At 36.7% G+C, this 22,748-nt stretch overlaps 1 protein-coding gene across 5 annotated transcripts; it reads left to right on the forward strand.

Moving 5' to 3' along the window:
* Window positions 1-797: 797 nt before the first annotated feature.
* On the forward strand, window positions 798-21,996 carry LOC141712677 (protein XRI1-like). Of its 5 annotated transcripts, none has more exons than XM_074515707.1 (10): window positions 798-1,437; window positions 2,506-2,561; window positions 2,640-2,759; window positions 2,880-3,019; window positions 3,412-3,475; window positions 3,560-3,659; window positions 3,733-3,773; window positions 3,939-4,028; window positions 4,219-4,497; window positions 21,834-21,996. In XM_074515707.1, the coding sequence occupies exons 1-9, from the start codon at window positions 1,418-1,420 to the stop codon at window positions 4,491-4,493; spliced, it is 906 nt and encodes a 301-aa protein (XP_074371808.1). In that variant the 5' UTR covers window positions 798-1,417; the 3' UTR covers window positions 4,494-4,497; window positions 21,834-21,996. The 5 variants fall into 5 exon arrangements, with proteins under 5 accessions (XP_074371808.1, XP_074371810.1, XP_074371809.1 ...); XM_074515709.1 differs by lacking the exon at window positions 21,834-21,996 and adding an exon at window positions 20,091-20,117; XM_074515708.1 differs by lacking the exon at window positions 21,834-21,996 and adding an exon at window positions 15,356-15,575.
* Window positions 21,997-22,748: the final 752 nt, after the last annotated feature.

The following is a 22,748-nucleotide window of genomic DNA, read 5'->3' on the forward strand; positions in this document are numbered from 1 at the left end:
TATAAATTTATAATCATTATATATTTATATAAAAAATTTAAAAATATAATATAACTTGATAAGTAAAAATTTAAAATATTAATGGAAATCCGTGCATAGCAGGGATTTATGCTAATATTGGTAATATTATGTTTACGCCGAATATTTGGAATCTCTTCAAATGTCGATTATATGTTAGGTTGAGAATTTCTCCGGTCTACCGTTATGAAACTTCAGAATCAGAATATGAGTTGGAATTTAAAGATTCGATATTAGCCTAACATTCTGTACAGAAAGCATTTAATTTTTCTATATATCTATATACTATACTATAATAGTCGGAATAAACATAATTTGGTTCAACAGTTTGATTCAACGATAATTCCCTAATTTTGATTATTACAAAAATAGATAAATAGTATTATAAATCTAATAAACTACTAAATTATTAAACTATTACTAAATATAGTAGTCTTATCCTACTAAACTACGAATACAACTTATACTATTATTAAAAGATATAAATAATAGTGTTATATATCTGCTAAACTACTAAATTATTAAACTACTAGAAATAATCTATTTATTCTACTAAATTACGACCATATGTTATTCTATTATTTTTATTATAAATTTATAATCATTATATATTTATATAAATATTTTAAAAATATAATATAAGTGAATAAATAAAAATATAAATATTATGGGAACTGTAAATCGCACGGATTTATGCTAGTAATAATGAAAACAAAACACACACTAAAGTAGTTAAATAAACACGAGGAGGGGGAGGCACTGCACAAATCTAGATAACAAAATTTTATTACCAAAGTATTGTTACTTCCATTCTCTTCTTTGTTCCGTCTCTCTGTCTCTCTGTGACTGTATTTATTTAATGATATTTAATGATTCTCTTCTTTATTTAATGTTATTTACAGAACATAGACTGGTGTTATCTTGCAAAACATGTTTTACAAATATCATTATTTCAATAAAATCATGCAAATCTATATTTACAACTACAATATATATGTTCTGCAACATGAAAATTTATGTTCTGCAAACTAACCATGTTATGTTTTGTAGAATAATATATTTTGCAACGTTCTACTTGTAAAATCTGTGCAATCAACAAGATTTTCAATAAAATTGTGATATTTGTAGAATATCATTTGAAAAATAATACATTTTCCAACAATTTAAGCTATATTTTAGTTGCAGAATATATATGAACTCTAAGGACTCCGATCGTATTAAATTTTTTGTAGTGATGTATTAGGATATGGGTCTGATATATATGTTCCGTAACGGTTACTTTTGATTGTGGTGTAGTTGTGGTTTTGTTTTGTTTACATGTTTCATATGTAACTGCCTTTTTATTCTTTTTGCTGTTTAAGTTTGACCAGTTGCTCAAGAATTCTTGTTTCAGAACTAAATGGATGGCATCAATGACAAGTAAGTGATGTTATGAACCCCCTTCTTGTTTGATTTTTTGTTTTTTTTGGTGCCCCTTTGGATTGTGTGATTTAAATTTAATGAGATTTCAATAAAAAATGTTTTAGAACTTAGTTTCCATGATTGAAATCCCATTATCCAAACGGACGCTTAATAAAGTTGTGGTTTTGAGATTTAGTTGATTATAAGTGTATTTGTTGTCTTGGATTTATTAGTGGATTATTATGTGTTATGATTGCGTGAGAGTCTTCTTGAAATGTTGAATTTGTGATTCGTGTTTGATTTATGTCAATTGATGTTATTAGGGGTTTGGTTTGATTGAAATGTGATTCAGTGGAAGTAGATCATGTGTTGTAATAGTGGTTATGGTTGGTTTGTGGTACATTTGTATTGGTTTGTGGTACATTTGTATGGCCATGACCAAAATCTGGACATACCGGTAAATCTTGCTCGTAAGTAGGGTTGTAGGAAGGGTGAGACGTATGCTGACTCTTGGAAATAGATAGGTCGTTGTTCCATTTGTGGTACATTTGTTAGATCAGTTGTTTAATTTTGTTAATTGAATACTCCTATATCAGTGTTTCCCCATTATATGTATATACTGATTTAATCATGATTCCTAAGGTGTATAATTCGATGCCACCGTGTTGTATACTTGTATTATCTAGAAAAATCTAATTGGATTCTGTCATCAGTGTTATGTTATATTGATGGACTAGTGAAGCAGTTCAAAAGCTTGGCTTCCTGATTGACTAACAATATGATTGTTTTTTCTTGTGTGCTAGTTATTTGTTAAATTGTAATATCTGTTTGTAAATGCATCATCTTCCTAATTTACTTAATTACAAATAATAAGATTATATAGTCCATTGTGGAGTGATGTATAGCAATGTTTATAAATTGCAAGCTTGCTTTCTTGGCTTAGGGGACTGCCTTTGGTTCAGCATGGTGCGTGGGGGTTCAAGATTATCCGACTTCATTATTTGATTATTTGTATAAGCTACGTGTATGTCAAATATTTTTTTCCTAACAGGATTTTTGTAATTAATGTATTGTGAAATGCAACAGAGACATGTGGGACTTGCCAGACGGATATTATTCTATGCCAGATAATACACTTCCTGGTAAGGTTCATTATGATTTAATTAGAAAAAACCCTGATATGAGTCATTTTTAACTTTGAAAGCTTTTGCTATGACCAGATATATCAAAATACGCGTGGAATGGTTTAAGCCCAAGTGAAGGAGAATTGACGTGCATGTTTGAAGAAAACACTCCTTTAAAAGCTTGTGCGGATCTCCCATATCAAGCTACTTCAAGTGGTATATATGCTCTCCCCAACTTCCGCTACCAACCATGTGGCTCTTTTATGTTACATATTTCTGTTAGATAGACCTAACTTTTTAAGCACATTTATCAAAATTGGAATAAATTACTTGCAGATTATATGAATAAGGATCTGGACCTATTTAGAGAAAACTCTTCACAGATAAAGAGGCGCCGCATGCTACAATTTGATCCCGAGGTCTTCAACGCTCCACTTTACAATGAAGATATATCAGCATCTTTTTTACAATCAGAGGTTGGCAAAGCTCTCAGATTTCCAGTTGCTTGTAATTTCAGTATCATATGTGCCAGTAGTCATGTGCAGCAATTTTTTGTGTCTCAAGTTCCTGTTATTCTTATCATCTTATGCGTTAGGCGTTGCACACTTAAATTTATGTAATACTGGTGCTAAGTGTTATTTTTTTCTTTAAAAAATTATGTGTTAAGCGTGGCACACTCAAATGTATTTAATAAAGTGCTATATGTTATTTCTGAATAAAAATTCTGCGTTAAGGTGATAATATTGCAATATGACGATAAGTAAAATTCAGCATTATATGCTTATTCATCTACATATCGTAGGATGTATCCTACGACTTTATCCAAGTTCATTCGAACATCTTTATAATAAGTTTGTCATTTGTTTAGGAGATGATGGATTCATTCGAAGAAGCTTTGCCTGATGTTTCACAGTGGGTTTCAAGCTTTGCAGGTTGATACTTTTTCTGTAAACAAGTTATATTTGATCCTCACTTCAGATCTTAAATCTCGGTTTTACAAAAAAACTGCCTTTCAGATACATCAGCATCCAGTTATGTTCCTCCAGATCAGTCATCTGATGCATGGTTGACCGACTGCTTTGGCAATGCTAATATGCAATTCAGTCTTGAGGATATGTATGTTCATGTGAAGCATTTTAATGTGTGTGTTTGTTTTCTTAATAATTTGGCTAATAAACATTGAACACAGGAATCTCTCTGGTTCATCTGAACTGCAAATTGATATTACAGGTACTTGAATATATGAATTCACATTCAGTACTATGTGCTGATTCTGTTATCGTCTTTTCATCTCAATTTTTTTTCCTATATGTGGTTTTGTCTTCAACACGTCTTGTGTATGTCATTAGCTTATTGCTGTTTTCTATGTTATATATTGTCGATGCACTTTTGTAGAGTTTTGCGACACCCCAGTACAGCATGGAGAGTCTTCTGCAGCTCCTCAAGAGTATCCTGCTAAGGCTCGTCCAAAACTTATTTTCAAAGGTTAAACTTCTCAAATTTATAAACAGTAGTACATTGACTGAGGGTTAATTTGATAAATGACTATTACAGTATGTTTATATTTTGACGACTTGGCATCTTATTTGTCTTGCATAAATGTAACATCATCTGTATATAATATGGTATTTAGATGTCTTGTAACTGAGCTAATCCAAGTAAGCTCGTAACTCAGGTAAGAAGTCATACACACGTCCGCCTACAAAGTTAGCTTCTTCAGTGGTCTATCCCTTTGCCTTTGTTAAGCCATGTGGTGTCCGTGGAGATGTAACACTGAAGGATATAAACCAACGGATACGCACTCCACCTCCATCTAAATCAAAGAAAATGGAAGATCCTTCAGCTGCTTATCCCACTTCAGCTTTAACTGGGAAGCCTGTAATTGGTAAAACCAAAATTCGAACTGAAGGTGGCAAGGGCAGCATAACGATCATGAGAACCAAAGGTTGATGCAGTAAGTTTTCTTTCTGCTCTCTTGCTCAACGGTTTTGGAAATCAGAACTTTCATGCATACAGCGTCCACCTGTTTTAGAAATCATAACTGTTTCTCGTAGGCTGTTCCTCTCGGAGTTCATAAATCACGTTAGATAAATCTTGAAGAGGTTCACTTGGTGGAAGTATTTAGTTACTGTTCTTTCCTTGATGCCTTGATGTCATCACTAGTTCCTATTAGAGTATCTCCAATAGAGGTTGCTAACAAAGTTGTCAAATCATGACAAATCATTAAATATATTATTTTTTAATTTTCTCTCACATCCATGTCATTCTTGGCAACATTTATTAAAATTTTGCTCCGATAGTTAAACAATTTTAAAGGTTGCCCATGTGGTACCTCTATATTAATTTTATATTTAGTTCAATATAAAAGTGGGTTGAGTAATATATACTTTAGATGTTTTTAATGACTTTTTGCTAATTTAGGAAGTTGCCCAGGGGTTGCCAAATTTTGGCAATCTTGGTAAGCAACCTTTTGGCAACCTCTCAACTCCAATAGGTAGGCAACCAAGGGTGTCATGGCACATAAACTTGACAACCTCCTTGGCAACCCCTATTGGAGATGCTCTTAGAATCTTCTTATCTTTAGAAGAACTTAAAGAAGTTCCCTTCATGTGCAAAGCTTGTAAGCTTGTTCGGTTTAAATTTATAGAAACTTGATAATGGATAATGGAGATTTCATATTGTCTCGCTTATGCTAGTTTATTTACAAAGCTGTTGTCATAAATTGGTTTATTAAGAAAATACAAGCACTTGAACTAATCAACATAAATGTAATATTATTTCTGCCAAAGCATAATTTAAAGGTACCAATGCAGGGAATCAATTAGCCCAAACGTGATCTCATTTAGTCAATTGGTTTTTCTGGATTTGTTTTTTTTTGTTTGATTCTTTAGACAACTCGGGACCCTAGGGAAGAATAGAATGTTGTTCAAGTTATTGTCCATTGACCAACAATGATAAAAAGGGAAAGTTGCAAATCTTTGAAGGCTGCAACAAAATGCTGAACGTTTCACTTTTGTCTTTGAGAACTTACAAAGGCTGCCTCCTGCTTCACGGTGGAGCTGCATGCGCATTGAAAGCATATTGCTTTATAAATGCTAAAAAATTGGAGTCATCTTGTCTGCAGCGGCCCAAGATAGAATTGAACAGACCATAGTAATGAACCTAACTACAAGGTTCAGTCTTAATTTAGAACATAATGGCTAGATAATCAAGCATTTATAAGGTATTCATAGGCTCCGAAAACATTTAACACTATCACGAGTGGTTTGATTCTTGTAGTTGGGTTAGCCAACTGCCATCTAAAATTTAGTATCTCCAGAAAGGTAGGTGTAATCTAGGCATGATCAGGAAGGGAGGAGGTTGTGAATAATTAGAAGAACTGTCAGGCTTGACAAAGAGCTTTAGGACATTTTCCCCGTTGGACCACAGCGACCATAGCCACATTTGCGAGGCACCAATGGCTTACCATAAGCCCCTTCTTGCAACTTGATTGATAAAGGGTCCAATTTTGAGGGCTGCAACACAGGTTTTAAAAGCCAGCAACCAACTTCCAAGAAGTAGAATGACTCGTTAAACGGAGATAACAGAGATATAGTCTTTACGTAATTGTAATCCTTGGACTGAACAAAAAAAAAAATAGTAATAGCATACATAACATAATTTTTTGCAGAAGCGTAGCCTAGAAGCATTTCTACAGCAAATTGAGCCGTCTTTTATAGCTTCCATCATCTGCGTAGAATAGACCTAGTTCTGCGAGCAGGATATGTATGGTGTTGGTTCTGCACATACCATGCATCTAAGACTAAGATTACCGCGAATCTGAATTTTTTTGATATCATTACAAGACTGTCGTTGGAATCAGAAAATGTGGAGAATCTCTCCAGAATAAAGGCATTGCAAAGCGGGCAATTTCCTCTCTGAATATAAAGCTCCCTTGAGCATAATCTACAGAAGGTATGTCCACAGGGTATAAAAGCAGCACCCTTGTGCCTCACCATGCAAACACAACAATTGTTATATTCACCGCTCTCATCATTCCCATCCTCATGTTCTTCTTCAACTTCCTCTTCCTCTACCTCTGCCATTACATAGGCTGATTTTACTCCCATTTCTCTATCCGTTTCTACCAATAACGCCATCAACGACATCTTTTCAAGCCCTTCATCCTTTTCTTCTTGATCTCCTTCATTGTCTCCCTCCTCATCCTCTTCCTCTTCGTCTTCCCTCGGTGTCAATCCACTCTCGTCCATATTATACTCTGAATCGGACAAACCACGAATACTTTTCTGGAACCGCCCTGATTTGCTCCGTGCTGATGGTGAATCAATGCCAGGGTCTTGATAACTCCAAATTCACCCCGGGGTCTTCTCCTTGATGGGCCCGGTCTCAAGCTCCGCTTTGGCAGAAATGACGGCGGCGCGCGGTGTAACTGTAGGGTGGGAACCTACAAAACAGAACCGGAGGGGGCGGCGTCCCCGCGGCACCTCCGGCGTGAGGATGAGAGAGGGTTTTGAAGGAGAAAAGGGGAAAATGGGAATTATGCCAGTATTTTATGGTGTGTGTATATGTGTATATATGAAAAGAGTGTGTAACCTCTAACCTTCATTTTGTTCTGCCTTTTATAGGTCTCCTACTAGGGTTTAGGGGTTTGTACCTTTTAATCTGGACCGTAGGTGTGTCTTTTGGACTGTAGGGCGTGTGGACGCCTGGGATGCGCCGAAGTACTATTGAATCCGGACAGTAGGAATGTTCTGGATCCAGGGTACCTGGACGGTGGTGATGTTGCCACGCGTCCTGAGCTCTCCAAGGTTAAAGCTGAGTGCATCCTGGGCTTTTCTTATTGGGCCCTGGACCTCTGTTATTGGGCATGTACTAATATAGGCTATCATTTGCCCCCCACTCCCTTATGCGGGTTTACCCGGATGGGGGAGTAGATTAGTTGCCATTGTGCCGCAACGCCTTAGGAAAAATTCTGGGGGTTTGTTTAATTTGTTGCCCCCTAACTCCGGGGTCAAATGGGAATGAGACTCCGGGGTTGACTTGGTTAGTCATTTGATTTTAGTTCAAGGTGGGATTCCTAGAAGTACTTAGAAAATTTTTGGGGGTTTATTTGATTTGTTGCCCCTTAAATCCGGGGTCAAATGGGAATGAGACTCCGGGGTTGACTTGGTTAGTCATTTGATTTTAGTCCAAGGTGGGATTCCTTTAAGTACTTAGAAAAATTTTGGGGGTTTATTTGATTTGTTGCCCCCTAACTCCGGGATCAAATGGGAATGAGACTCCGGGGTTGACTTGGTTAGTCATTTGATTTGAAATTTGAATTTTGGGTAAGGTTTGGTGGATAATAAAATGGCTTACCCTTGACTTCGCGCAAAATGTCGGCCCGGGGCCGGTTGAGGGGTGTCCACTCGGGTTCCGGTTTGGGTTCTCTTTTGGCCTTAGGTTTTCTTTCATTCTTTCTCGGTTCAGCGTAACTTTCCCGGGGTGGGGTTCCCCGAGATTGTTGAATGTAGTTGGCCTGCTTGTCAAGTTTGTATCTTTTGTCTCTCCGGGACGACGAGCGTCGTTCCGGAGACTCATCATCGTCATGCATTCTTCAATTCATTTTTATTGACTTGAGTAAATCATTTTTTTTATGAACTTTGACGCCAAGGCATAAGCTGATGCTAGGCTCTGGGACTCTCTATAAATCAAATCTTTAACATAACCTTCGCAGGATATTGGATGCAAGTTCCTTCGAAAGATGTTCACTGCCTCCTTTTCTTCTAAGTTGAAGAGTTGATTGACTGCTTCCTGGAATCTCTTGATGAATTCCGGGAGGGACTCTTTGCTTCTTTGCTGGAATGTCTCCAAATGATACATTTGCAGCTCGTTCATTCGGTTAGCTCTGAACCTTTTCAAAAATATCTCCCCGAAGTCATTCCAGGAGTCCACACTCCGGGATGGAATTTGGCTGAACCATTTCTGAGCTCCCCCTTTGAGTGTTGATGCGAAGAACCGGCACCTGGTTAGGTCACTGTAATCATAAATATTGGAGATTTGTTCGAAGTAGTTCAGATGCTCCTCAGGGTCGGCTAATCCATCGAAAGAGTCCAAATTGAAGTGTTTGAGCCCTGATTCTCTGGGGGTAGATTCCAACTTTTTGGTGAATGGGGTGGCTGCCGCACCCACTTCCATATCACCTTCTACTTTCCTCTTGAGATCCCGAAGAGCCCAGGCCATTTGTTCTTGCTTAGACTCCTTTTCGGGCTCCGAATCGGAAGAAACATGAATTCGATGTGCCTTTCTTTTTAGCTTTGCCTCTTCCTCCCGGATTCGCTTTTCAATAGTTTCTTTGGCTTTGGCTTCTTCTTCCTTCCGGATTCTCTCCCGAAGGGCAGCTCTTTTTATTTCATCCCTGACATCCTCTAATGGCTTCTTCAAGTTCTTCGCAATCCGATCAAAGACGGATCCCCGGGATTCTCCGGACCGTTCTTCCTGATCCCCTGGGCGGGTCTCAAGTTCGGCATTATGCTTTTCTTTCCATAGGTCCATCGCAACTCGTATCTAGTCCGGGGTCATGTATCCCCAAGGGTTGGCTGAAGTTCCAGCATGCTTATGGGCCGCTCTCTCGATGACTAGTCTCTGGTCCCCTGGTTGGAGATTTTGAGAGGGAGTTTGGGTTATGGGGAGCCCTTCATCCACATCTTCCATCTCTCTGTCCCTGGGTTGGGGCGGAGGTGGAAGGAAAAAAGCAGAAACAACCGCTTTGATCTTTCTTGTCGTCATGGTTGTTCAACAATACCACAAGTTTATAGTAATATAATTCACAATTTCAAGTACCAAGACGGATATTCTATATTCAAGATACGCTGTATTACAAGGCTACAAATAGCGGAGATAAACAAGATCTATAAACGGTGCCTAAACGCAAATGAGCACAGGGTAAAGTAGATCTGGGAGACTGGGAGTGAGATTCTTACTGAGGGGTGGTATTCTGAGCTGCGGGGTGGAATAGGAGTGGCGGATATGAGCACCACAAGGTCGGAGGTTCGACCCCTCTTCTAGCGCCAATGATAACTCCAAATTCACCACGGGGTCTACTCCTTGATGGGCCCGGTCTCAAGCTCCGCTTTGGCAGAAATGACGGCGGCGCGCGGTGTAGCTGTAGGGTGGGAACCTACAAAACAGCACCGGAGGGGGGTGGCGTCCCCGCGGCACCTCCGGCGTGAGGATGAGAGAGGGTTTTGAAGGAGAAAAGGGGAAAACGGGAATTATGCCAGTATTTTATGGTGTGTGTATATGTGTATATATGAAAAGAGTGTGTAACCTATAACCTTGTCCTGCCTTTTATAGGCCTCCTACTAGGGTTTAGGGTTTTTTATCTTTTAATCTGGACCATAGGTGTATCTTTTGGACTGTAGGGCGTTTGGACGCCTGGGATGCGCCGAAGTACTATCGAATCCGGATCGTATGAATGTTCCGAATCCGGGGTACCTGGACGGTGGTGATATTGCCACGCGTCATGGGCTCTCCAAGGTTAAAGCTGAGTGCTTCCTGGGCTTTTCTTATTGGGCCCTGGGCCTCTGTTATTGGGCATGTACTAATATAGGCTATCATTTATAAAAAGGCAGGACAAAAGGAAGGTTAGAGGTTACACACGCTTTTCATATATACACATATACACACACCATAAAATACTGGCATAATTCCCGTTTTCCCCTTTTCTCCTTCAAAAACCTCTCTTATCCTCACGCCGGAGGTGCCGCGGGGACGCCATCCCCCTCCGGTTCAGTTTTGTAGGTTCCCACCATACAGCTACACCGCGCGCCGCCGTCATTTCTGCCAAAGCGGAGCTTGAGACCGGGCCCATCAAGGAGTAGACCCCGGGGTGAATTTGGAGTTATCATTGGCGCTAGATTGAGGGGTCGAACCTCCGACCTTGTCGTGCTCATATCCGCCACTCCTATTCCACCCAGCAGCTCAGAATACCACCCCTCAGTAAGAATCTCACTCCCAGTCTCCCAGATCTACTTTACCCTATGCTCATTTGCGTTTAGGTACCGTTTATAGATCTTGTTTATCTCCGCTATTTGTAGCCTTGTAATACAGCGTATCTTGAATATAGAATATCCGTCTTGGTACTTGAAATTGTGAATTATATTATTATAAACTTGTGGTATTGTTGAACAACCATGACGACAAGAAAGAGCAAAGCGGCTGTTTCTGCTTTTTTCCTTCCACCTCCGCCCCAACCCAGGGACGGAGAGATGGAAGATGAAGGGCTCCCCATAACCCAAACTCCCTCTCAAAATCTCCAACCATAATTTTGGGGGTTTATTTGATTTGTTGCCCCTTAACTCCGGGGTCAAATGGGAATGAGACTCTGGGGTTGACTTGATTAGTCATTTGATTCCGGGGTTGACTTGGATTATCAATTATTGTCCTATAGGCCCGTATTGTCTTAGGCCCATAACACAAAACAACCCGCCTCCATGTACGGTTTAAATATAATCGAGCTGCTTCATCAATTTATTCCATTTTTAAATCAGCTTCACTCAATTAGTCAATTTCATACTCTTCTTCTTCGTCAGTCCCCTCACGAATAATCAGCAAAAATACGGTATTGTTCCATTATACTCCCTTCATCCCAGATTAGTTGTCTCATTGGATTTTTATACGTAATTTAAGATGCATTGACCGCATATTTTCATAAATTATTTTTAAAATTTTCTTTTTGTGACTAAAAATTTAAATGTATACGGTCAAGTCACCTTAAAATACGCATAAAAATCAAATGTGAAAATTAATTTGGGATGGAGGGAGTATAATGGTTATTATATAAGTCACTTTAAATTATCAGAACCCAATTTTAGATGCTTTGACTTAATAATAAAAGTTGGGAAAAATTAATTCTAATGTCCCACACTTTTTTTTCAAGATCCCTGAACTATAAATATAAATTGACAAGTAATTAAATTTTTGAATTTTTCTTTTTACGGTCCTTCCGTTAGATTTAAGTGGATGTCCATTATCTTTTGCTGATGTGGCACCTTAAATACAGCCTACTTGAAATTAAAAAATATTAAAACTCTCACAAGACTAGCACGTATTTTTTAAACAATTCTATATATGCACATATCTATATGTATAGAATGCAAAATCTGAATTAGGGTTCTTGGTTAATTTTGGGGTTTATTAATTTTCAGATAATTTGTGATGATTTTAAGTGATAGTAGCACATGCAACTCATGTTTGTCTTCAATAACACTCGTTAGATATCGATGTGGGTTTCAATGTCCGATTAGGACATCCCAGAAGTGGCACAACAAATGGATGAGATTTGTCGGATGCCCATTTTATTGGGATAAAAGAAGGTATTGTGGTTTCTTCTAATGGTATGATGACAAATTTTTGGATAGAGCTAAAGAATTGATAAGTGAATTGGAATGTAAAAATTTCGAACTTTTGATGAAAGTATCTGCTTTGGATGCCAAAATAAGTGAATTGGATACTATGAAGATGAAGTTGAAGAACCAAGAAGCGGAAATTGAAGTTTTGAAATTCTTTAAGTTAGGTTTTAAGTGAAATGGTAGCAACTGCTAAGGAAATACTATCAACGGATAATCTACAAAACTCTCAACAGATGACTCAAAGCACCTTCAACGAATGATCCATAACAGACTCAACGGATAATGCCGAAGTCTCAAGGAATATTAGATTCAAATAGCAGTTGAAAGCGACTTGACAGTCACATGGGTTGAATGTATACAAAAGGAATGTGGCAGCCTATAATTAGGGTTATGAAGATCAAGAGGCATTTCCAATTTCATGCAAAACAGGGCCATTCAAAGATGTTATATCTATCTGGACTACATGGGACAGAGAAATGAAGAAACATGTGATTAGACCTAAATAATAGATTTATATTTTGTCGTATTACACATGTAACTTGGTGATATATAAACTAAGCGTAGCAAAGAGTTCATTATCGATTGACAGTCAAAACAAGCAAGAATGAGAGAGCATTTGTAAGCTTATCTTTTAGAACTCTCAAGTTCAGTTTGTAAAAACTCTTGTAAGCAGCTGTGTGCTTTTGCATCACATAGATCTTCTACATTTATATATATATCTCTGGTGGAAATATCAATCCACCAGAAAGTTTTAAACGCCCTTGTTTATTTACTTTGTGTTTGAATACTTGAATACTTCTTATCCACAACTAGTTTATTCAAACACTGTTATATATATTCGTAAGAATTTTTAAATTTTCATAAGAAACCAGAAGTTCATTCAAACCCCCCTTCTGTAATTCTGTTGTTAGATTGTTCGGGAATAACAATTGGTATTAGAGCAAGGCCTTGACATACTAAGAGTTTAAAGATCACAACAAACTAACATCATGAGTAAAAAGAATGTAGAAGTGTATATCCCTTTTCTGGATAAAGACAACTATCACCACTGGAAGGTGAAGATGCACCTTCATCTTCTCTCACAAGATGAAAGGTATGTCAAATACATAGAGAATTGTCCTCATGTTCCTAGAAGGGTAGCAACTGACGTTGAGAATGCTACTGGGGATGAACAGACTATTCTAAAGCCAAGGTCAGAATGGACTGATGAAGATATTGAAGCAGTTCGCAAGGATAAAAAGGCCATGAACATTCTGTTCAATAAACTTGATGGTGATATATTTGATAATGTCATAAACTGCAAGACGACCAAGGATATTTGGAATACCATTCAGGTTATATGTAATGGAATTGAGCAGGTGAGAGAATACAAGATGCAACTCTTTATACAACAGTATGAACACTTTCACTTCGAGGAAGGTGAGTCTTTGAATGACACTTTTAGTACATTTCAGAAACTATTAAATGGATTAAAGCTATATGGGAGGATCTATCAAACAAAGTATTCAAATTTGAAATTTCTTAGATCTCTGCCAAAGGAGTGGAAGCCTATGACAGTTTCTCTTAGAAATTCTCAAGAGTATAAAGATTTTACTTTAGAGAGACTTTATGGCATCTTAAAGACCTACGAGCTTGAGATGGAACAAGATGAGAAATTGGAGAAAGGAAGAAAAAAGGGTGGATTAATTTCACTTGTAGCTGAACAAGACAGAGTGAAAGAGTTGAAGGTTGAAGCTATGGAATCTACACCAAACTTAAGAGTTTATGAAGGCAAGGGCAAAGGGTTAATAGCAGATGTTGAAGACTGTACTAGTCAAGATGAAATGGAGGACCTAGATGAACATATGGCTTTCCTATCGAGAAAATTTGCCAAGCTCAAATTTAAGAAGAATTTTGGAGCAACCAAGCCAAACGGAAACATGGTTGACAAGTCTAAGTTCAAATGTTTCAAGTGTGGCTTGAGTGGTCATTTTGCTAATGAACGTAGAAAGCCCAATTCTATGAAAAAAAGATTTGAGTCAGTGGACTATAAGAAGAAATACTTTGAATTGATCAAACAAAAGAAGAAGGTTTTCCTAACTCGGGAAAATGATTGGGCAGCAGATGAGGAAGACGAAGGTGAAGAACCAAGCTATGTAAACCTAGCCCTGATGGCTAAATTAGATGAAACAGAAGTCAAATCATCAAGCAATCAGGTAATCACCACAAACCTAGCACATTTTTCTAAAGATGAGTGTAATGATGCTATAACGACATGTTTACAGAATTATATCACTTGTGTGTTACACTTAAATCACTCAGTAAGGAAAACAATAGACTTGAAGATAATAATCTATTTTTAAGTGAGAGAAATGTTGTGTTAGAAACTCAGTTCGTTGAGTTTGAGAAATTGATGTTAGAGTGTAAGATTTCCAAAGAGAAATTGGCTGAATCTTTGAAGAAAGAGGAGATTTTAAGAAAGCATCTTGAACGAGAGCAAGAGGTGATCAAAGCCTGGAAATTATCAAGAAATGTGAGTGCTCAAATTGCCAAGCTTCAAGAAATCGAGTCTTTCTGTGTGAAAGCATGGAAAAAGGGAAAGAAGAAACTAGATCCTGTTTTGATTGAAGGCTTATCAACTGATGTGGAGTCGATGAATGATGAAGTTTATCCGTCGAAAGTTGAAAATGATGATCCGTCGAAAGATAAGGAACCACATCCGTCGATAGAAAAGAAGCCAATTAGCAAAGCCAAGCTAGCTAAGCTAAATGTAAAATATGGATCAGTTTCTAAGAACTTCATTACAGGAGAATCAAGTAAAGTCAAGGAAATAAAGAGAGTAAATGTGGGGCATCTGTCAATGAAGCAGTTGAGTGACAGATTGGAGAAAATTGAGGTCAAGGCAGATTTTAAAAGGAAGAACAACAGGAATGGAAAAGTAGGAATCAACAAACACAACAATTACACACCTGATAAATATGCACCTAGAAAAACTTGTGTGAAGTGTAGTAGTGTCAATTATCTATCTGCTAATTGCAAATCTATTATGCCTGCACCGCCCTCTTTTCCCAACATGCTCACATTACCAATGAATACCATGCCTATTATGTCTGCACAGAATTTAAATGCACAATTTGCTAATATGCCATTTGCACAAAATCCTTATTATGCTGCATTCAATATGCCACAAATGCCATTTAGCATGCCTTACGGGAATAACATGTTTGCACATTCCATGCCATATCATGTTAATCAAAATGTGCATGATAATTCTATAATTGATCTTGGGATTCACAGTCAATCCCCTAGGACTAAGGTTGATCCTCAGTCACCTAAGTCTGATGGTAGAAAGCCTAGAAAACCTAAGAAAAGGGTTAACAAGGCAAAATCAAAGGAAACTTGGGTACCAAAATCAACTTGATTTGATTTTAATGTGTGCAGGGAAAGAGAAAAAATCTTTGGTATCTGGATAATGGTTGCTCAAGACACATGACTGGAGATTCTACCCTGCTCACCGAGTTCAAGGAGAGAGCTCATCTTTGAAGAAGTTGCTCTAGTGGATGGACTCAAACACAATCTTTTTAGTATCAGCCAAATATGTGACAATGGCAACTCTATAACTTTCAATTCTGAAGTATTTGTTGTTACCTGCAAGAAAAATAATAAAGTGGTTCTCACTGGAGTGAGAAAAGGAAATGTGTACCTAGATGACTTCAACTCATTCGATGAAAATTCTATTACTTGTATTTTCATCAAAGAAAGTCAAGATGAAAGTTGTTAGGAATATGTTGTGTACTTGATCATAACTTGAACAAAACACTAAGTAGATTTTATATAAGTGAATTTGTAGCTTTCAACAGATGATCATTTTAATATCCGTTGAAAGAGTAGCTTATGTACAATAAGACTAGTAGCACATTTCTGCATACTTGGATAGCTTAGTGAACTGGGTGTTGTAGAATGTTTAAGTCATGTTGACTACTATATTGATATGCAAGATATGATGGTGAATTGTAAATATTAGATGCCCTGTAATCTTGTATAAATGAAATAGAGTTAACTGTCAAGAAGACAGTCTCAACGGATGATTCACAAAGCTTCAACGGATAAGCAATATAAGTCTCGACGGATGATTAATCTAAGTTCCAACAGATGATCAATCTAAGTTCCAACGGAAATCAGACAAAGTTCCAACGGATGATTAATCTGAGTTTTAACGAATGTTCAAATTCAAAAAGAGCAGTTGATAGTGACTTGATAGTCACATGCGTTGATTATATGCAAATGAAATATGGCAGTCTGTTTGAAGGATTTAGAGAACAAAGAAGCATTTCCATTTTCATGCTAAACATATGACATTCAAAGATGCTGGAAAGAGAAGTGTAGCAGCATGAAATTAGACTACATATAGTTTATCTTATTATCTTGTCTTTTTATCATGTAACTTGGTAAGGAGCTGTGTACTATTTGTATCACAGAGTTCTCTACTTAATATATATCTCTGGTGGAAAAGTTCAATCCACCAGAAATTTTTAAATACTTGTATTTAATTGCTTTGTGATTTGATTTCTGTTATATTTCTATTCCGCACCATTGCAAATCAAACACAGTTATTTATTGGTAGAAGAATCATTCTTAAAATAAAAAAGAAGCCAAAATTACATTCAACCCCACTTCTGTAATTCTTGTTTAGATTGTTTGGGAATAAAAATTGGTATCAGAGCTAGCTCTTGAAGAACTGAGAGTTTAAAGATCACAACAACTAACAAGATGTGCAAAAAAGATGTTGGAGTAAAGATTCCATTCTGGACAAAGACAACTACCATCATTAGAAGGTGAAGATGCACCTGCATCTCTTATCTCAAGATGAAGCATATGTGGACTGTATTGAGAAAGGTCCACATGTCCCTATGAGAGCTGCTACAGGAAATGAACCATCTGTCCCAAAGCCTAGAGCAAAATGGTCTGATCCTGATATTGAACAAGTTCATAAGAATAATAAGGCCATGAACATTTTTTTTAATGGTGTTGATTGTGACATGTTTGACAACATCATAAACTGCAAAACTGCTAAGAATATCTGGGATACAATTCAAGTCATATGTGATGGAACTGAGCAAGTAAGGGAGAACAAAATGCAACTCTTGATTCAGCAATATGAGCATTTCCATAGTGAAGAAGGTGAGTCACTCACTGACATTTTCAGTAGATTCTAAAAACTACTGAATGCTCTAAAACTGCATGGAAGAATCTATCAAACAAAAGATTCAAACCTCAAATTCCTTAGATCTCTGCCAAGGGAATGGAAACCTATGACAGTCTCATTGAGAAACTCTTGAGATTATAAGGAATTCACCTTGGATAGACTGTATGAGATTCTAAAGACTTATGAGCTTGAAATATAGCAAGATGAGAAGATGGAGAAAGGAAGAAAGAAGGGAGGATCCATTGTATTGGTTGTTGAGCAAGAAAAGAAGAAGGAGACGAAGGTTGAAGCTGTTGAATCTGCACCAAACCACAGAGTTTGTGAAGGCAAGGTAAAAGGGCTAGTAGCTGAACATGAAGACCATCTTAGTCAAGATGACATGGATGACATAGACGAGCATCTTGCTTTCCTATCCAGGAGATTTTCCAAGATCAAATTCAAGAAGATTTTTGGAGCAGCTAAGTCAAACAGAAACATGGTTGATAAGTCTAAATTCAAGTGTTTCAAGTGTGGCTTAGCAGGTCATTTTTCTAATGAATGCAGAAAGCCTGATTCTGGTAAAAAGAAGTTTGAGCCTGTTGATTATAAGAAAAAATACTTTGAGTTGCTCAAGCAAAAGGAAAGGGCTTTCATCACACAAGAAAATGACTGGGCTGTAGATGGATTAGAAGAAGATGAAGATATAAGCTATGTCAATCTAACACTTATGGCCAAATCAGATGAAACAGAGACCAGTTCATCAAGCAATTAGGTAATCACTACCAACCTAGCTCATTTATCTAAAGCTGAGTGTAGTGATGCTATAAATGACATGTCTACTGAATTATATCATCTGCGTGTTACACTCAAACTCTCACTAAAGAAAACACCAAACTTAAAGAAAATAATTTATTTTTAAGTGAAAGAAACAATGTGTTAGAGACTTAGTTTGTTGAGTTTGAGAAGTTAAAAATAGAATGCAGGATTTGTAAAGATGAACTAACTGAATCCTTAAAGAATGAGGAGATTTTAAGAAAGCTGCTTGAATGTATTCATGAAGTAATTATGGCATGGAAATCATCTAGAGATGTCCATGCTCAAATTATTAAAGTTCAAGGTATAGAATCTTTATGTGATGCAACCTGGAAAAAGAGCAAAGAGAAGCTTGATTCCAATTTGGTTGAAGGACTTTCAACGGATGTGGATTCGACGGATGATGAACATTATCCGTCGAATAATCAAAAGGATTATCTGTAATAACCCCCAAAATTTTGAACTTTTTGTAACCCTTATGAATAGTGTTTTTGCTGAATGAGAAAACTCTTCATGCCACACTATATAGGGGTTCTGTTATGGATATTCTGAGATTTTATTAGTACTCTGTATGATATATAAGTGTATGTAAAGATCGTCATAATCCAATTCCGAACACTTTGATTTTTCCCAGAAATCCACTAGATACGGAAAGAATTGAGTATAAGGTAACGGGATAAAAAAGATTTAAATTAAAGGATTATAAGAGAGGATCATAAAAGGAATATAATGTATTGAGAAAGGTTAAGGAAACCCAAGTAATAAGATCCCGGGTATGATCCCTCAAACGATAAACGAAAATGAAAGTTAAGCGAACCGTATAACAGATCAGCGGTCATTAGGCAAACAATTAGGAAGTTAATCAAGGAGGTTAGGGATGATGAGGTCATCCAACCAATAAGAAGAGGGCAAGTAAGGGATGATGACATCATAAGCATGACATAAGGGGAAGGAGATGTGGTTGAATATAAACCACACAAAGACAAGGTTAATAAGGTAATTAACCAAAAAATCCAAACAAAACTACATCCACCAAGCCAAAACAAATCAATTCATCAAAACAAAAATTTTATTTCTCTTCACCAAGAAGCTTGCTCTCGGCTTTTTCCATTTTTAAGAAGAGGAATTTTCAAAATTCAAGATCCAAGCTTCCTAAATTGGTAAGATAATTCTCTAGTACTCCTTATGCATAGTTATGGCTATCCCATGAGTTTAAGCCTCCAATTCATTTTCAATCTTCTCCAAGAAATCAATGAAGAAGACAATGAATAGTGATTTCAAGGTTTTTAACTTGATTTTTCTTGTTTTTCCTTTAAGATCCAAGCATCCTAAAGACATCTCAAGGCTTCTTAAGGCTTCCTAGCTACTCACATCACTTCAAGGAAGGTATATCATCTCCAAACCCTAGCTTTACTTTGTATATTAGGATGATTTTGGTTGTTATGGTAATAGAGTAGCTTAATGCTTGTTGGTTTAGAGTTTGGGTTGGAATGGTGGTGAATTGATTGTTGAAATCTTATGGTTTGGTTAAAGGACTTAAGTATAGTTTAAATTCAAGTTTAAGAATAAGTATAATTGTTAATATTGAGTTGATTGGGGCTGTTATGATGTAGTGTGGATGGATGTTGGTTGTATGAATGAATTGGGATTGATTGGTGGTTGAATTGGAATGGTATAAAATTGGGAAATCGCGTAAACATAGCCGTCGTAATGTCCGATTTACTTTAGACTGCTTTTGTTCATAACATTAGGACCCGAGAAATCCCTGCTAGGTTTTGACCATTGCCATGATTAGATAGTTCATGTTACGAGCTTCGTTTTGATATGTGGTTCGTTTGATTCCGATGTACGGTTTAGGAGAAACTGCCGTTTTAAGTAACGACATTTCGCGAACGAACCATTACCCCTCGCCTTACTTTGAAACATAGGTTAAAGACCTTAAATGACTAATTGGAGTATGAAACATTTATGTAAAGTGTAATAGGCAGTTGGTAAGACACTCGCGAAAGAATCGCCTTAAAACTCGTAATGGTTAATTTATTAAAAATGGTGGAGCCGAGGGTACTCGAGCGACTTAAGAGAATCAGTAAGCGCAAAGCGAGCGTTAGAGTCTAAATTGGTTAAAGTATAGATTTACAAGTGACTTTGGTTTAATTTCAACTTATATGTTGTTTATAGGTTACCAGATTCGTCCCAAGCCATTAATAACCCCCAGTCGCTCAGGCAAGTTTTCTACCCGTTATACTGTTGTTGTGATGTAAATATATGTATATGCATTATCTTGTGATAAGTGCATGATTGTTATTAGCAAATTTTGCTATATATTGGAGCATGCTGATATGGTATATATGCATGTCTATTTCGTAATCTTGATATCTAATTGTTGATTCAAATGCTTATAAGTTGCATAATACCTATGCTAGAGATAAACAGTAGTTGAGTATACCCTTAGTATAGGGGATCAAAAGGTGAACTTTTTCTAAAACCGGGAGGCGAGGCTCCCGAGTATAATATATATTTATATATATATATATATATATATTGATATAGTTTTTAAAACTATTAATCGAATAAGGTTTATTCGATAACTTTATTTTATTTAATGAATATTATTACGAATATTCATTCGAGGGCTTATGACTCCTTTTATTTTATTTAATGAATATTATTCGAATATTCATTCGAGGGCTTAGGACTCAGTATATATTATTTATTGAATATTATTTGAATATTCATTTGAGGATTCATGACTCCGATTATTTGTTGAGATATATACTTTATTTTATTAAAGAATAAGGTGTCGATAATCAAACTTATTTTTGATTATTCAAATAAAGATAGTACTTTCGAATAAGTATATCTTGGTTATTTAATACTCGTTTTAAGTATAAGTTTTACAGCTTCTACTTCAATTATTTTTATAAGGATAATCATTATGGGAATATTATTTAAATAATAATATTCAGATATTTTCTAATATATCGGGACTAATTTACTTATTAAATCAGCAGTATTCCAAACACTCTTTAAAGTGTTTTCGAGTCTTCAAAATGATTTTTAAAAGTTAGAGCGGATCCCAAAACTCATTTTTATATTTAAGATCTTCCTTTCAAAGGGGATTTAAATATTCGCTCAAAACCTGGGGGATCCGGCTCAGTGGTGTATTTTACATTCGCAACGAGGTTGCTGTTTTGATAAATTAATTGATTACTTACCCAACGTTCGGGAAGTAAGTCCATCTATCGAGTCGGCATAAGCAACATGGGCTCAGTGGGCGTCCATGATAGTGTAAGTGGCTCAGTGGGAGTCCATCAAATGTGTAAGTGGCTGAGTGGCAGTCCAGCATAAGGCTCTATTGCGGCCAGGGTGATGACCAGTGGGGAATTCGTCCATCTACTAGTAGAAAAGGTTACTTATTGGTATCTTTACCTGATCAGCAAGATATCGGGTTTATGCCACAATTCTTTTTCCTTCCAAAAATTTATTGGATGTTACAAACTCTGTCCATACTTTTCATGACAGAGGTTTTCAGGAAATGTATAAAGAAGATGTATATGTGGATATATATATATATCGGAACTTAATGAAGTATATCATAACTTAATTTCCTTCAATAATACTTCAAAGATTTAAACTATTCAAATCTTGTCTTGTAGTTTCATCTATGTGATGAACTGTTGAAAACTGATTATAATTTGAACAGTGGTAGTTCAAGTGGTTTTCTAAAATGATATAAGTATAGTGAAGTATTTGGTAACTTCGTCTTCCTTTAAGCTTATATCCAGTAAGTAATTATCTTACACTTGATAAAGGTTTTCAGTAAGTTATCTATTTAGATACTTGCATTATTGATTACACTATATATTATCTTGCGAGCTATAATGCTCACTCTTGCTTCATTTCTTCATCACACAACAACAGTTAGGAAAGATGGCCAGGCTCAAGCAGACCCAGCGCAAGAGCGTGGGAAGCGCCCCGCGCCTTCCCGTTGAGATCGTAGCTGCTATAGCTGCAGGGGTAGATCTATTTGTAGATCAGACATTCTACTTTTGAGAATCAATTATGTATAATTATAACTTGTGGCAGATAATGGAAATTGACTGTAAACTTATCAAGTAATCATTTTGGGTTGTAATAACTTTTAATTATGGATTCAAGGACTTGTACTTATTTCAATTTCATCTCTGAGACTATGACGTGTGGTGGTGTGTGTTAGTGTGGGGTCACAGCATGAGGTTGTTTATTATTAATTAAGTTAAGTGATAATTGTGGAAAGAAAGACCGTGACGACCCGGATCCCTGACCCCGGATCTGGGGGTGTTACATTATCCGTCGAAAGCCAATGAGCCACATTTGTTGAGTGAAAGTAAACCAGTCATCAAAGCTAAGCTAGCTAAGTTAAATGAAAAATATGGACCAGTTTCTAAGAATTTTGTTCCAGGAGAAACAAGTCAAGTGAAACAGAATAAGAAAGTCAATGTAGGGCATCTGTCTATTAAGCAGTTATATGACATATTGGAGAAAATTGAAGTGAAAGCAGAATCTAAAAGGAAAAACAATAGAACTGGGAAAGTAGGGATTAACAAACATAACAACTACATACCTGATAAATATGCACCAAGAAAAGTCTGTGTTAAGTGTGGTAGTGTTAATAATTTGTCTGTTAATTGTAAACTTGCCATGTCTGCTTCCATGTCTGCACCTCCTTCATTTCCCAGCATGCCTACAATGCTTGTGAATGTTACGCATGCACATAGTTTGAAGGCACAGTTTGCTAATATGCCATTTGCATAAAATCCTTACTATGCTGCATTTAGTATGCCACAAATGCCATTT

The sequence above is a fragment of the Apium graveolens genome, chromosome 3 (assembly GCF_009905375.1).
Source record: "Apium graveolens cultivar Ventura chromosome 3, ASM990537v1, whole genome shotgun sequence".
Taxonomy (NCBI): Eukaryota; Viridiplantae; Streptophyta; class Magnoliopsida; order Apiales; family Apiaceae; genus Apium; species Apium graveolens.

What these genes read in the sequence shown, in the direction of transcription:
- LOC141712677 (XM_074515707.1), top strand. Translation starts at nt 1,418, where the DNA reads ATGGATGGCATCAATGACAA. An exon ending in GCCAGATAATACACTTCCTG is followed by an intron (nt 2,562 to 2,639) that starts GTAAGGTTCATT and finishes TGCTATGACCAG; the next exon opens with ATATATCAAAATACGCGTGG. An exon ending in CATCTTTTTTACAATCAGAG is followed by an intron (nt 3,020 to 3,411) that starts GTTGGCAAAGCT and finishes TCATTTGTTTAG; the next exon opens with GAGATGATGGATTCATTCGA.